Here is a 14,565-nt window from a genome sequence, read left to right on the forward strand (position 1 = left end):
TACCCAAAGCTATGGCCTTTCAGGCTACTATAATAGAACTATCACACACAATGTTTGATTAAATTAACGCTCGAGGCTTTGAGGAATGGAATAAAATCCTTACTTATCTGTGCAGAGTTTGTTGTTTGTCTCCTCCTGTGGATAACGCCGTTACGCGCGGCTGGTGCGTGGTTTAGGTAGTTTCATGTTGTTGGGATTGGCTTCCTGGCTCGACAACAAGAAACTGCCTTGATTACGTCAGTTCGTCTTCATCAAGGGCGACAATTGCCGTTAAATTACACCCTGTGCAATGAAGTTTCCGCAAATGGCATTGTAAATGAACTGAACGATTATAGCCACAGCGGGCTCTTTTTCTCCTTTGCTCGCCTTTATGTGTCGGGCTGTAAAAGAGAATTTAGACTCTCAGAGGGAGAAAGGACTGTTAACATCATGGGGCAAACTTAGCTCGTTCCTTATTATGGCTCGTTCTTTTATTCCAAGCTATGGCCAAAAGTGTTTTAGCCACTTTTTTGTATTATTATTATAATTTTTTTACTTTAAAGATGATGAATGAATTTGCAGTTTCTAGAAAAAAATAGAAAACGATGGACTGACGACCAGTTATGTAAAATTAATCAGCTATTCATTTAGGCTAAATACTTTTACAAATTTGATGAATCTTGTCTAGCTTTGATGTTAGACTCTTAGAAACCTGATCTAACAAATACAAAATTAAACTCTTCATATTTGTTTTAAAGTGCTACGCTACTTTTTACTCATGTGGGCCAACCACACACTTTTTTTAACCTGTAAACAGCCAGGCTCAAATAGCAAAACTGCATTTGTAAAAGGTCGTTTAAACTCTAATTATATTTGCATAACAGCAACATGAACAGTAGCAGTGGTTAGTGGTAACAGCACATGCAAAACCACATTAAAAAGCTTTGCCACAACAGACTTACTGTGGCTAGTATCCATGGCAGACAATGTTTGACCTGTAGCTTCTGTACACTATAAACAGTGAACCTGTGTGGCTTCTTCGGGGAGATCAGACTTTAAAATTCGTTAGATTAACCTATTGTATGTTTATTCTATATACTATTCTGTATATCAACAACATAATGTCGACTTGAAACGTTTCAGCTTTATATAATTTTATATACTGTTTTTTCTGTAATTTACTCAGCATATTAAATTATTCTAAATTGTTCAGTCCTCTCTACACTTACATTTATTAATTAGTAAAACCTTTTAGTATAGGATAGCCTACTTGCAGAGACAGGGAACAATATGTTTATGTTATAGTGGTTTTTGTTCTAGTTATAGTGCCTTTGTTTATTTTGTTTCATTTGTTTGTTGATTAGTTAGGTGCATTGCGGAAAATGTGTCTTCAGATTTTTTTTAAGTTAAATATTTCTAAATAAATTTATTTTAAATTAGTCTAGATGTGTGGGTTTGGGGTTACAAGCCGGGAATATCAGTGTTTGTGCAATGACGTTATATACACTGTACAGTATTAAGGAGACAATGCCTTCTAAAGCCATATCAGCTGTATAATATATGTAAATAATAAGCTAATTCAGTTATTAGTAAAGTTGTTTGTTGTAAAGGGCCTCATCAGCGACTTGTCTTTTTTTTTCCCTGGGAGAGTAGTCTTTGGATTTCACCATATATGCTTGTTTTTTTAACCCCCTCCCCTCCCTTCTGCTGTTTTGGGACGGGAGGAGACAGTCTGGAATCCAAAGTCATTTTCATTCAGTTGAGTGAATGGGGTTCTCCTCTGGAATGCGTCACCAACAAAGAGTTTACAGCACGCGTAATAGCCCCACAGGACACTGCCGCCTAGCATGCGGATATAGCGGCAATATCCTCAAATAGCCTAAGGATTGGTGGACATCAAAACACCTTCTTCTGCTTTGTATATTTATATATATATATAGTACATAGAAATAAGTTGAAATGATTGCTTGCGTTCGGAAGTATAGAGTACTATTTCCAAACGTGTGGCGCATTAGGCCTATCTGTAGTAGCATTAGCAATGGCCTATTTGGTGCAGACCTTTTATGTAAGCATTTGAATAGACGTTCACTATCAAACACTGGACGAGAATTTAACACAGATTATCATTGCTGGTTAGTTTTCAGTGGCTTTGAATGAGGATAATTTGACTTTAGATGCGGCAAGATTTATTTATTTTTTTACATTGTTTAATTTCAGCTCTTTTGCTTCACTGTTTTACTTTGTACAACAACCTGAACAAACAAGTGAACAAACCTGAAGGCAATTTTTAGCACATGTGGTTATTTTAAACTTTTTCAGATGAATCACGTTTTGTTTTGTAGCTATGGCGTTCCTGCTGGATCACATTTTTTTGCTCTCAGTTTACACTGAATTTAGTTTACGCGTTTGAAAGGAACTAAGTTTGATTTCAGCTATACCTAAATGAAAAGGGCTTCTTATCTAAAGCAAGTTACTTTGCTATAAAGGTATTTTACTCGGTCATCTGTTCAGTGCTGCTTTTCAACACCATGTATGAATTTAATCTAATAGTATGTATTATTAGAAACCTGTTTTTATTTTGTTTTATTTTTTATTTTATCTTTTTGTCTTGAGTGGTGTCTTTACTTGGATATGACAGTAACTGATTAGGCTATAAATTCAGCTTACTTGTTTGATTGAAAGTTTAAACCTTTGCGCTGTTGCTGTATTTCTGTTTATGTCGCCCAAGGCCACAAGCAATAATATGATGCTGTAATATGAGACTGTCTACCAGGTGTGATAACGATATAATTAAACTATGAGCATTTTTTTTCGCTCCGTAAATAAATAGGCTACAAAGACATCTAAGCACAAAATACTAAAAAATAATAATATCGTTTATTTGAATTTGAAATCAACATTAAAAATTAGCTAAAAAATAAATGTTTGTTTTTAATTTACTTTATATTCAGCAGAATGCATTAAAGGAAACGGTATAGAGCATTATTATGTTCATGTTTACCATGGCACACTGAAAGTTTTTTTTTTTTTTTTTAAAGAACAATAAAATATCAAAAGTAGTACTAGTACAGGACCTTACATGTTTAACACATAACATAATGAATTTATGTGGTCCAATATTCTGGATTGATACACATATGACATCTGTCTTTTAACACCGTATTGTCTTTTTAAGGCGCAGTGGCGCTAGTAAAATGGGTCTAGGTATTCTGCAAGATGTACACATTCCTCATTATACTTCAAAGCAAAAATAAATAAATAAAAATGCTATTGCTTGAAATAAATTAAGAAAAAAAAATATTGAAGAAAACATACATTTTAACCTGCTCCTTATTTGATTAATTAATTTTTATATTTATTAATTTATTTTACTATAAACAGTATTAAAGCAAGTGAAGTCGATCAAAGAGTAGCCTAACTTTATATAACAGATGCTGGAGATTAATGTAGCTATATTCCCGTAAATCAAAGTGCATTAGCAATGATATTGTCTCAGAACGGAAAGTAATCTAATGTTTCTTAATGACACCTTAAAACCCATTTGAAGGATTCAATTATGCTAATACAAGAAAAAAGGTATGTGTAGCTATAATATAAAACTGCATTGTTTATTATAGTCACACGAGACTACGAAATGCATTAGTGGGATCACACAGAGGAAAGTGTTGTGTTTCAGATATGATACGTACATCTTAATCTCTCTATGTTACAAAAAATGTCTGTTATAGGGTAATGTGTATAAACCGTGTGATGTTCTAAAAGCTAAATATTGGGATGGACAGAAGCTCGTACTAGTGCACTCGTAAATGTGCAGTGTGCACCGCAGTCTCATTTTTATCCTGAGTCACCCTGCACAGCAGCGAATACTATGTTCCACCTATTTGTACAGTTTAATCACAAGATCGTTATCCTGTAAATGAAAGCGAACACTTGGCGAAATATAAATTAAATCCCCCTGTTCTATGGAGAGAGCGTAACAACATTAGTATTCTAATACATTTATATCAGGTGTGAAAAAATATCCTTGTTAGTCACCGAATTAATTTTAATCACACAAAAATGACATTTTAAATGAGGCTGGACAAAGATTACAATTTTAGCTACAAGTTTCAAATACATTCATAAAACAGGCAAATAATTAAACAGTTTTATTTTTGCGTCGTTCATTTCAAAACTACATTATATCATCAAACAAATTTTATTTGTACATGTCTCCGATTAACATTAACAACATTAGAACACAATAATAAGAAAAAATAAAAATAAAGAAATAAACGTAAGGGAAAAACCGTGACGATGGAAACAACTTTAGCATCAAGATACCACGCCCCGGAAAAACATATAAAGGTTCTTTAGATGCACTTAGCCTATGTTTTTTTTTTCTTTCTTTTTTTTGTGTGTTACAGTTATTTACAGATGTTACTGGGGAATGTGTAACATTAAACACGTTATTCATGTTTGTTCTCTATATGCCACAGCGTAATTATTCTAACAATTTGCTTAATGCATTGATCCCCACAATATGCTACAGCCTCCCACCAAAGCTTTCAATTATTTCTATTGTGAGATAAGATTTTGCTTTAACTTTTGTTAAGAGAAACTAAATGATATTGCTTCCGCAGTCTATTACAAGCAGAAAACAGATCCACGCCATAATCAAAAAGCTGTCACGCCTTCCTTTAAAACACATGAGTTCATTAAACAGCATAAATGCACAAATAGCCTATAGTGTCCTTTGCTTTCTTTTGCTTTTAGTTGTTTTGCTAAATCAAAAAACTTTAATTAGGTGTTTTACAACTGAAAAGAGAGGCATAATGGCACTCATTACTTTGAGTCGAGTCTCTGTAAACTATTTAACTAATATAACATTGTAACTGTTTTAATAACTATTTACAGTGCAGAAGTAATATCCGAATTGCCCACGTTTTGTTATTTGGTGTGTCTGTATTTTGATAATGTCTGGTGGTCCCACAGAAAACAGGACGGAAAAAAAGCCTGACCTCATGTGGCCGATTTCATACTGGGCCCAACACTGACAATGACTGCAGACCAAAATCAACATATTTCCAAGTGTCGCAATACGCTTAAGAAATGTTTTATCTGAAATACAGTTTAAACTACATGTTAACTGAAAAATGTTCAAGCGGTGTCATTTTTACACAACGGCATGGCGTTAAAGATTATAAAGATATTTAATAGATTTGTAGGATAAAATGATTTTTATTTTGTTTATGAGTGAGCCAGTAGCCTATTAATAATTGAAAATTAAGAAACCAAATATTTACACTCACAAATATTTCACATAATTTTATTTTTAGTTTTAGGGTATAATTTTATTTTCAGTTAACAAGATTATTTGTCTCGTATTAAAACATGGAATTTTGTTTGATAGAATCGCAACAATTTCATAAAAAAGAAAAGAAAATGAAAAGGAACAGGGAGTACAAAGAATTTACAAAACTTGTGTAGATTGTGTTGTGCAGATGCCTTTTCAAAAATATCGCAGTAAAATTGATAAAGCTAACAACACCTTTTCCTAGCTTTATCTCATATATACAATTTTAAGAGCTACGTGAACAGTCAATTGTCTGTTTTCTAGTAGCCTATATTCGACAAAGGTTTGATGAGACTTCTTTCACAAGCGTTAGTGTTGGTTTTATGTTATACCAGGAACTCAACTGCAGTTTTATTAACGACACGTTTATGAACAATCAAATGGTCCTCGTAAAAATTTATTGAAGGACATAAAAGCATGCACGACCACTTGACGAATATAGCCGCAGTTGTGGTGCGTTTTCAGGCGTCTTACTATTCCCACCGCCCCGATTTGTTTAAAACTCCATTTTATGAGGGATATCCCAATTGTATTTATTTGAAACGCGAGGAAAATAGGACTTCAGTGCGTAAAAGCAACCCTCTAGACAACAAAAGAGCCTTATATTTGTCAAAATTATTCCATTGGGTCCTTTCCAATTATTTAGAATTAATAGTGAAACTGAGAAAGAAATATACAATAGTTTATTTTTTTCTAATTGTTTTAATAAATAATATTGTGCAGTGAGGGATGCGCACAAGGCTAGCCACAGCACAGTAGCATTCTCTAGACAGAGATTGATTACACCAACAAATAGTTCCCTTTTTAAAACCGTTAACACACACACTCTTCTGCTTCATAAGGCTACAAATAACTATTCACCTTAATCAGTTGCATCACAATATACTAGAAACACACCATCTTCATATATTTAGGTTCGATGCAAAAAAAGACAACATTAGTATTAAGCAACCTACTGCAAGCTCGAAGTGCATTGCTGTTCCAGGAGAACGCGCGCATTGATCTGCTGTGCAGTTTTTCAGGGGGTAAATGCAATCACGTGCTCCATAGGCGTCCAATCCCAGCTGGGGAAGCTTTCTGAAATAATTACCTGTCTTGATTGTTCTACGGTCAGATAAAAAAGTACACATACACTCCATATAATAATCGGATGCATGTAAAAGAGAAGGGAAACATCGCCATGTCGGCTACGGGTCCCATAAGTAATTATTATGTGGATTCCTTGATCAACCATGAGAGCGAGGATGTTCTGGCGAGTCGTTTCACAGCCACTGGTTCGATATCCTCCAGCTCACGCCCGACGCCCCTGGTACCGGAATGCGCGGATTACCCGTCTTGCAGCTTTGCCCCGAAACCACCAGTCTTTACTACCTCGTGGGCCCCTGTTCACTCCCAGTCGTCAGTGGTTTACCATCCATACACTCACCAACCTCACCTAGGCACAGACTCAAGGTACGTTCGCTCTTGGCTGGAGCCTATCCCCGGTACCGTGTCTTTTCCAGGATACGCAGGGAATAGCAGGCACTACGGGTTGAAGCCCGACACCTTCCAGGATCCCCGTGCTGGAGACTGTTTGGGCTCGAACGGACGCACTTACACGGATTATCTCTACTGCTCCGCCGTCGACATTCGAGAAAAGCAGCAGAACACACCATCGCCTGAGACGGAGAGTCTGTCTTCCGGGAAGCACAAAGACGACAAGGCTGAATTAGACCCAAGTAAGTTAGAGCTATTCTTGTTTACAACCGAGAATGGGATGCTTCCCAGTTTATTACGTTCGCTTAGTGGTTGGCTGTTGTCCGTCGTAAAACCAAGTTCTATACCCTTTCATCCTCTGTGCTGTTCTCGGCCGACTCAAGTCTGCTTTGGGGCTATCCATGGATGACAAACGCCATAGGATTGGGTTGTAAAACGGGTTGTGAGCTATAAAAATGGTATCCTAAAAAGCCATGTCTGGCAAAGAAGTTTGAATGTGATGTTTACAAATAGCCGTACCATTATCATTATCATTAATATACTTTTTGTACGACATATTATATTACTGTGCTTTATTTAATGTGCAAATTTATACATTTAGCCTGCCGTTGGCTGAGTAGCAATACAAGCGGATGTAAAGCCAGGATGCGTATTAACATTTCAAATTAAGTATTTACTTAGATAATTTTAGGTTTCAAGCGTGATCTATTTTATTATAAACTATAACTAAATTACTTTAGAATTATAGGCTATTTGTGGTGGACTGTATTACAGCATAACTACTGAAGTGTCAAATTAAAAATGTAAAAATCGGGAGCTGTTGTTTTGAACTGTTCAATTAAATATACTTTACATATAAATGAAACCTAGCATTTACATCAAGAAACAGCACGTGGAATGTTCACAGTGCATTCACTGCATAGCAGAACTTTGAGCGTAGACTTGTGAAGGCTTGAGTCACAAGCTTTTGCTTTTTTTATGGGCCTATAAAGCAAATAGGTACATTCACCAGTTTACAGCGCCATTCCCCTTAAAGAGTTTGCAAAGCTATTTGAAATAGAGAGAGATAGGGGGACCTCCTATGAAATTACCTAGCATTTAAGCCTGAACATTTAATCGAACACTAATCAAAAATGAGAAGTGTTGTTAGGTGCTACAGTTAAAAAAAAAATGCAGCTTTATACGCATGGCTGTCATAAGCGAGAAAGAAAAAAACTTGGCTCTAATAAATGCGACAATCCTCTATTTTGAACGTGTTTGTTTACAGCAGCACCTAATAACACTTTTTATACATTGTTTTTCAGATAATCCTGTGGCAAACTGGATCCATGCGCGCTCGACTCGAAAGAAGCGTTGTCCATACACCAAGTATCAAACACTCGAACTCGAAAAGGAATTTTTATTCAATATGTACCTCACAAGAGACCGGCGATATGAGGTAGCAAGGGTGCTGAACCTGACGGAGCGACAAGTCAAAATCTGGTTCCAGAACCGACGGATGAAGATGAAGAAAATGAACAAAGAAAAAAACGACAGTAAAGAACAATAGACCAAAAGTCACTCATCAGAAAAAGACTGAGGGAAAATCATCATTTAGTATCGTTATGAGTCTTAACATTTGCACCTCCGGCCCATAACAGGAACAGAGAAAACGAAAAGCCTATGGATGTCCTTCAAAACGTGATGATATAAGTTTGATTTAATGTAAGTGTAATTTTACCATCCTGACGTAAGTCATATTAATAGTATACGTAGTTTGGATTTACATAACATTTCTTTACTCACAAATACAACAGTGGACTCTGCAGAGAGGCTGTCCCGACGTTTCAGAGAGAAAATACTTGAACTGCTTTATTTTCAAATTCCTAATTTATGCTCTCTACGTGGTTGTTTCTTTTCTATGCTTCCATTATTTGTAGGAGGTTTGAAAGCCGAATATTTTATAAATAACAACAGTTCTGTAGTTAAAAAATATACGTGTTTGCGTCGATGTGCTTCGTTTGTTTCTGATGTACCTGTTTGTGTATTTCACATTCTTTAAACTGTAAATGAGTTTCATCATAGATTGTAGATATATCCAAATATATACAACCATGTTAATATGACTTTTGTGTCTCATTCCATTTATTTGACCGCACAAGGAAGGCATGCAGTTTAAATGTGTGCTATCCAGTTATAGCATATAGTGTTTGGCCCACACATAAAATGTTCTCATGTGGAAAGTATCGAGGTTGGAGTAAGCAGTAATGGCAAGTCCATTGTAAAGAGGTTGTTAGTGTGGCCGTCGAAATATCAAATACCGAAACGCCTATGGTAGGCCTCATTCACTCCCGTGCCTTATTTATTGACATATTTTGGTATTAAATTGCAAGCCAGTTTCCAAGCACTGAAACCCCTTTTCCTATTTTTAAATTCGATTGTATTTATTTTTTTTACATTTAAATACAACACATAAATAGATCATTATTGTTGTTGTTTGTTTTTTGTATTTTATGTGAATTAATATAACAACTTTTCAAAGGGAAAAAAAGTTGCCAGTATACTGCTGTTTAAATCTGTGTTACCTATATGTAGGACCCACAAAATACATAAATGTTTTACAGAAATGTCAACAACCTTGAGCAAATAAATTCAAAATAAATCAAAAACATTAACTACAATAATAATGGCTTGTTTTAATTAGACCGAGGGCTTAGTAAAATGAAAGAGGTTTGAAGGCCATGTAGGATCCACGTGTTTGAACTTAAATTATTTTAAAGAGGCCTGTCGTGTTTTTGTTTTTTTCGTGTTTGTAATTTATGACAAAACTCATTAAGTCTTACGGTAACTGCAACATGCGCAACTGTAAAATCGTCTGATGTTACTATTTTGCACTTATTTATATACGAGTAGCATCTGTGCTATAGATATAATGAAAGTTCATGTGTTTAGCACTAGCCTTTACGCTGGGTTGAAATTGCCTTTTTGTGGGCCTTAACAATACGAACAGGATGCGGCTATTTCAAAGCCCGATCGACCACATTTCCGCCCCAGAACAAAAATGCTAGTTTTACAACCCTGTTGGAGCTTGGTGTTGTTTGTCTCAGATGCAGACGAACAAAGCCAACCTGGCTAACTGGCTAGACGTCTGGGCTAAATTACTTTATGGTTTAATGGACGTTGGTGGTGGACCCTCTCAAAGAGCTCTGCAAAGCCATTTAGTCCTTTGGGCTAACTGGAGGCAAAAGCAATCCACCAACACCACAAGATCCATTCAGAAGTCATTCCAAGACTTTAAACGACGCTAAACCGAAAAAGCTTAGTTTTCACTTAACACATGCTTGTAAAGGTAATTTACAGTGTCCATGCTGGTGCTGCAACCTTTAAATCATGTATTCGGTACTGCTAAAAGTGTTATGCGTTTTCCCAGTACACAGTTTCCTATAAAGGTGCATTCAAATAGGCTTTCTGTCATTGTCCTAATTTATTTGGATAACTGTTTGTTTTGCGGTACGAATTGTGTGGCCTTGGCCTCCAGTCAATGATCATTTGTAAAAGTTACCCCCAAGCACACTAGATGGAGCTATTGACTCACAGTTAGCGCATTTTGGGCCGCTAAAGCCTGAGAGTGTGCTACAAGAAGAGTGCTGAAAGAATGGTCTTCTCTGTTATTAATCACAATTTTGGCTTTTAAGAAAACTAATGTCGACACGCTAAAATAATAAACATTACAGTCACACCATCTTTATCATATTCTTGAAACTATTGTTTGCATTATTATTTTTTAATGTAGTTTTTATGTCTCGAATGTTAATGCTATGATGCTTTTCATACTCCTCCATCTTTCTTTTGTTTTGTCAAAATCCGAAGATGCTTTTAGAAAGCACCGTGTCGGTTTTAATGCATCAGTATATAGCTGACATAATTTATTGAAGGCTCTGGGAAATCGTAACATTTTAGTCTAAAATGAGATCCTGTTTACAAATGTCCCAGGGTAGGCCTATATGCTTTTTATTTATTTACTTATTTTGAATACCGTTTTTATTTTATTTTTTTGAAGGCATGTGCCACTTGTTTGACTAGCGTACAACACTCCCATATTTGATGTTTTAAAGATGACATTGATTTTTAATCAGGGCCTTAACAATTCTGTTTAATTGTCCCTTTTAGACAACAGAGTGATGCATACTAAAATTCGTAAATAAAATATTGTTCTAAAAAAAATCTAACAACAACAATAATAATAATATCGATTATTAAAATAATTGTATCAATAACTAAAACTAATTCGTTTTTTAATTAAATAAAATTATTTACCCAATATTTTTTTAGTACATTGTTTTCGTTGCAATAAAAGAAATAGTCCATGGTAGCTCTGCTCCTGTAACTGAGACAATGACCCAGAATCTGCATCTTTATAGACTGTGAGATGTCTATAAATTTCCTGTGTGTGTCTTTCCCGTTTAACAACGAAGTGTAAAAATTGTCAAGCAACGACACAAAACCACATGCTCATATTTTGGGAAGGACTTTAAATGAGCAAAGCTGAAATAAACAACACGCCATTAATGTGTCTAGTAAAATAACGAGGCATCTATTGCGCAATTTTATTGTGTCAGTGCGGCAGATTTACAACTGTTTAGTATGGTTTAGGAGGGCCAAGAGAGGCTTGCGTGTTCAGCTTTTCTCTCTGTGTGTGTTAGCAGTCTAATACAAATAATTAAAGTAGGCGTCACAATTAATTGCCACAACTAATAATAGCAGCGGCGGCGGCCGCAATAATAAATAATAATATTAATTAATAATAGGCTTAAAAGGTTACATTTTCCATTGGCATTATTATTTTAATTTGTGTTTAGTTAGCTGGTATGCTGTGTCAATCGTTGTAGCCGTTTCTTCGTAATGTTCGTAAACTTGAGTAATGTTGACCCTGTGGTTATGGCTCGATACACAAGCTTATAAACCTTTCAGAATGGGTGTGTAATGGTCGGAGCGTCTTTTAAAAGAAAATTGTACTTAGTTATATCTTAAATGAAATAAAAGACAAATTGTTTCAACGTAAAATGACCAGTACGACTAGTATGAAGCCGCCGTAACCTGCGTTTATGTTCTAAAGCAGACATTAAAAACTTAAATGATTGCTTCATTTAATACGTGCAGCCGATGTTATTCAATGATGATTAAAAAAAAAAAAAAAAAAAAAAAAAACATACAACTGTGTTTCCCCCTTTAAGGTAGACGCCTGTGGACGCTCTGGAAGGATGAGGAGCCAAAGGGTGGGGTGTAGGGGACAAGGGGGGGGGGTCTCATTGTAGTGGGGGTGGCTGGTGGGAGGCAAAAAAAAAAAAAAAAAGGTACGAGCTTGTGACTGAGCCGTCGGAGCTAGCCAGCTTTAACCTTAACACACATCCACCGTGCACGCCATGATTTGAGGTTGCAAAAGGAAAAGGCTGGCGATAGGAAGAGAGAGAGAGAGACTAAGCGAGTGGAGCTGAAGTGGGAGCTGCCTCAGATTGTCCGAAGGGGCAGCATTTCTCCATCTAGTTCCGGTTGCTCTGTCTGCGTTGCATGCCATTTGGAACTGCAACAATAGATTGCCACCATCTAGAGAGGGGAATTTATTTTTGTTTTTCAAACACTGACTCTTTTTAATGCTAGATAAACATGAGCTCTTATTTTGTTAACCCTCTTTTTTCCAAGTACAAAGGCGGCGAAACATTAGAGCCAACTTACTACGACTGCAGGTTTCCACAGAGCGTTGCCCGAAGCCACACGCTTGTATACGGGCATGGAGCAGCTGCGCCGGGGTTTCAACACCCGTCGCATCACGTACAGGACTTTTTCCATCACGGAACCACAGGTATCTCCAACCCCGGCTATCAACAGAACCCTTGTGCATTGGCATGTCACGGAGACGCTACGAAATTTTATGGATATGAAGCTCTTCCGAGGCAACCGCTTTATGGTACTCAGCAAGAGGCCAGCTTAGCGCAATACCCAGACTGTAAATCGTCCAATAGCACTAACCCTGGAGAAGGACAAGGCCACTTAAGTCAGAACTCCTCTCCGAGCCTCATGTTCCCATGGATGCGGCCTCACGGTTAGAGCTCTTACTATTTCACATTCTGTTCATTTACTGTGTCTGTGTGACTGCGTCAATGTGTCAAGAGCCTTATTCTTGTGTAGCGTTCAGTGTTGATAAACAGAGATCAAAACACAGGTGCGTTATGCTTTTCAGGTTGCAAAACTGTACTTGATAATAAATATTGCAGCGTTTTCTATTTGTTTACCTCACTGGACCATCATTGAAAATTTGTAAAAACGAATGTATTGGTTTTGATAGTTGGCTAGATTGTGTTGCCACAGAGCTGAATGGACGTTATTCGAATTCAGATTATTCTCGCCATAGTTTGAAACGATCACTTATTTTTTCTTATATTATCAAATTTCTAACGACTAAAAGGAAAGCGGAGAGATTTGTGATTGTAATAGTGGTAAACAGTAATGGAAAAAAAGTTCGTGTCAGTTTGTTTGATTTTAATTGACATTGTTCGACTTTTTCGATTAGTCTGCGTCTCCTTCTTGTTGGGGGAAAAAACGAACAATAAATAAATAAACAGTTTGTCTGCCGATCAGATTATATTCTAAAAGAAAACTTTTTAACACCTACTAATGTCAAGTGTATTCGAGTCTCACTGAGATGTATTAGCCTACTTTTATTTAAAACAAACTCGTAATGAACCTGAATGAGTACATGAATGTATTCCATCTATTAATTTTGTTTGATACTACGAAAACCTGTGTGTGTGTGTGTGTGTGTGTGTGTGTGATTGTCTGTATGTCTGGCTTTCTGTCTGTCTGTCTGTATCTTTGTCTGTGTGTCTGTGTTTGTCTGTGTTTGTGTGTCTGTGTCTGTGTTTGTATGTGTGTGTAGGCTATGTGTCGCGTGCGTGCGCGCTCGCTAGCGCCAGGTTAAGTGAAATTCTGCGTGTAAGTGATCTGAAATAAAGCTGATGTCTAAGTCAAGTATAGAAACGGCGCATTTATGGGAGAAATCAAATTATGTGACATAGATCTACTAATTGGAAAGCCACTGTATAGAAGCATATTGGATATATCCCCTAACTGCAGTGTCTGCCCACAACTGATATATTTGAATATGTTCTGGTGCAAATCGTACTATAAGACGCACTGTGACGCAAATTACTATTTTGTTCCAGTATTTGTCTTTAATGTGCAATGGGTTAAGGTGTGTGTGTGTGTGTGTGTAGGTGGGTGTGTATTTTGGGGAAAAAAGAAAGTTCGAACTTTAAACAATTCTAACCGTTTATGAATTTGTGTTTGCACAAGTAAACAGCTAACTGCTGATGTTTCTTTAATGTTTTTGTAACTGCATCCCAGAGTATGTAAATGGAAAGAAGAAATGAAGACATGTAATTGACGGATATTTTTGTTTCACTCCAAAAGCTCCTGGGAGACGCAATGGAAGGCAGACATACAGCCGTTACCAGACTCTTGAGTTGGAGAAAGAGTTCCTCTTCAACCCATACCTCACGCGCAAGCGCCGTATTGAAGTGTCCCACGCGCTGAGCTTAACTGAACGGCAGGTGAAGATCTGGTTTCAGAATCGCCGAATGAAGTGGAAAAAAGAAAATAACAAAGACAAATTTCCGGGCCAGAGAGGAGAGGCTGAGGCTGAGGCTGAGGCAGAGGCCGAAGAAGAGGGCAACGAGGACGGTGAGGTGGAGGAAGGAGAAGACAAGGAAACGGAAGAGAAAGAGGAAAGCAAGGAGTGA

General features: G+C 36.8%; 2 protein-coding genes across 2 annotated transcripts; both read left to right on the forward strand.

Moving 5' to 3' along the window:
• Window positions 1–6,432: 6,432 nt before the first annotated feature.
• LOC306859495 (homeobox protein Hox-C9a) lies at window positions 6,433–8,894 on the forward strand. The gene is made up of 2 exons (XM_079400536.1): window positions 6,433–7,032; window positions 8,095–8,894. The coding sequence occupies exons 1-2, from the start codon at window positions 6,465–6,467 to the stop codon at window positions 8,337–8,339; spliced, it is 813 nt and encodes a 270-aa protein (XP_079256662.1). The 5' UTR covers window positions 6,433–6,464; the 3' UTR covers window positions 8,340–8,894.
• Window positions 8,895–12,433: 3,539 nt separating this feature from the next.
• On the forward strand, window positions 12,434–14,565 carry LOC306859496 (homeobox protein Hox-C8a; the record flags this gene model as incomplete). Its single annotated transcript, XM_079400537.1, has 2 exons — window positions 12,434–12,869; window positions 14,237–14,565. 2 exons carry the CDS (start codon window positions 12,434–12,436, stop codon window positions 14,563–14,565), a joined length of 765 nt encoding a protein of 254 aa, XP_079256663.1.

This window comes from Barbus barbus (assembly GCF_936440315.1).
Source record: "Barbus barbus genome assembly, chromosome: 40".
Lineage (NCBI taxonomy): Eukaryota > Metazoa > Chordata > Actinopteri > Cypriniformes > Cyprinidae > Barbus > Barbus barbus.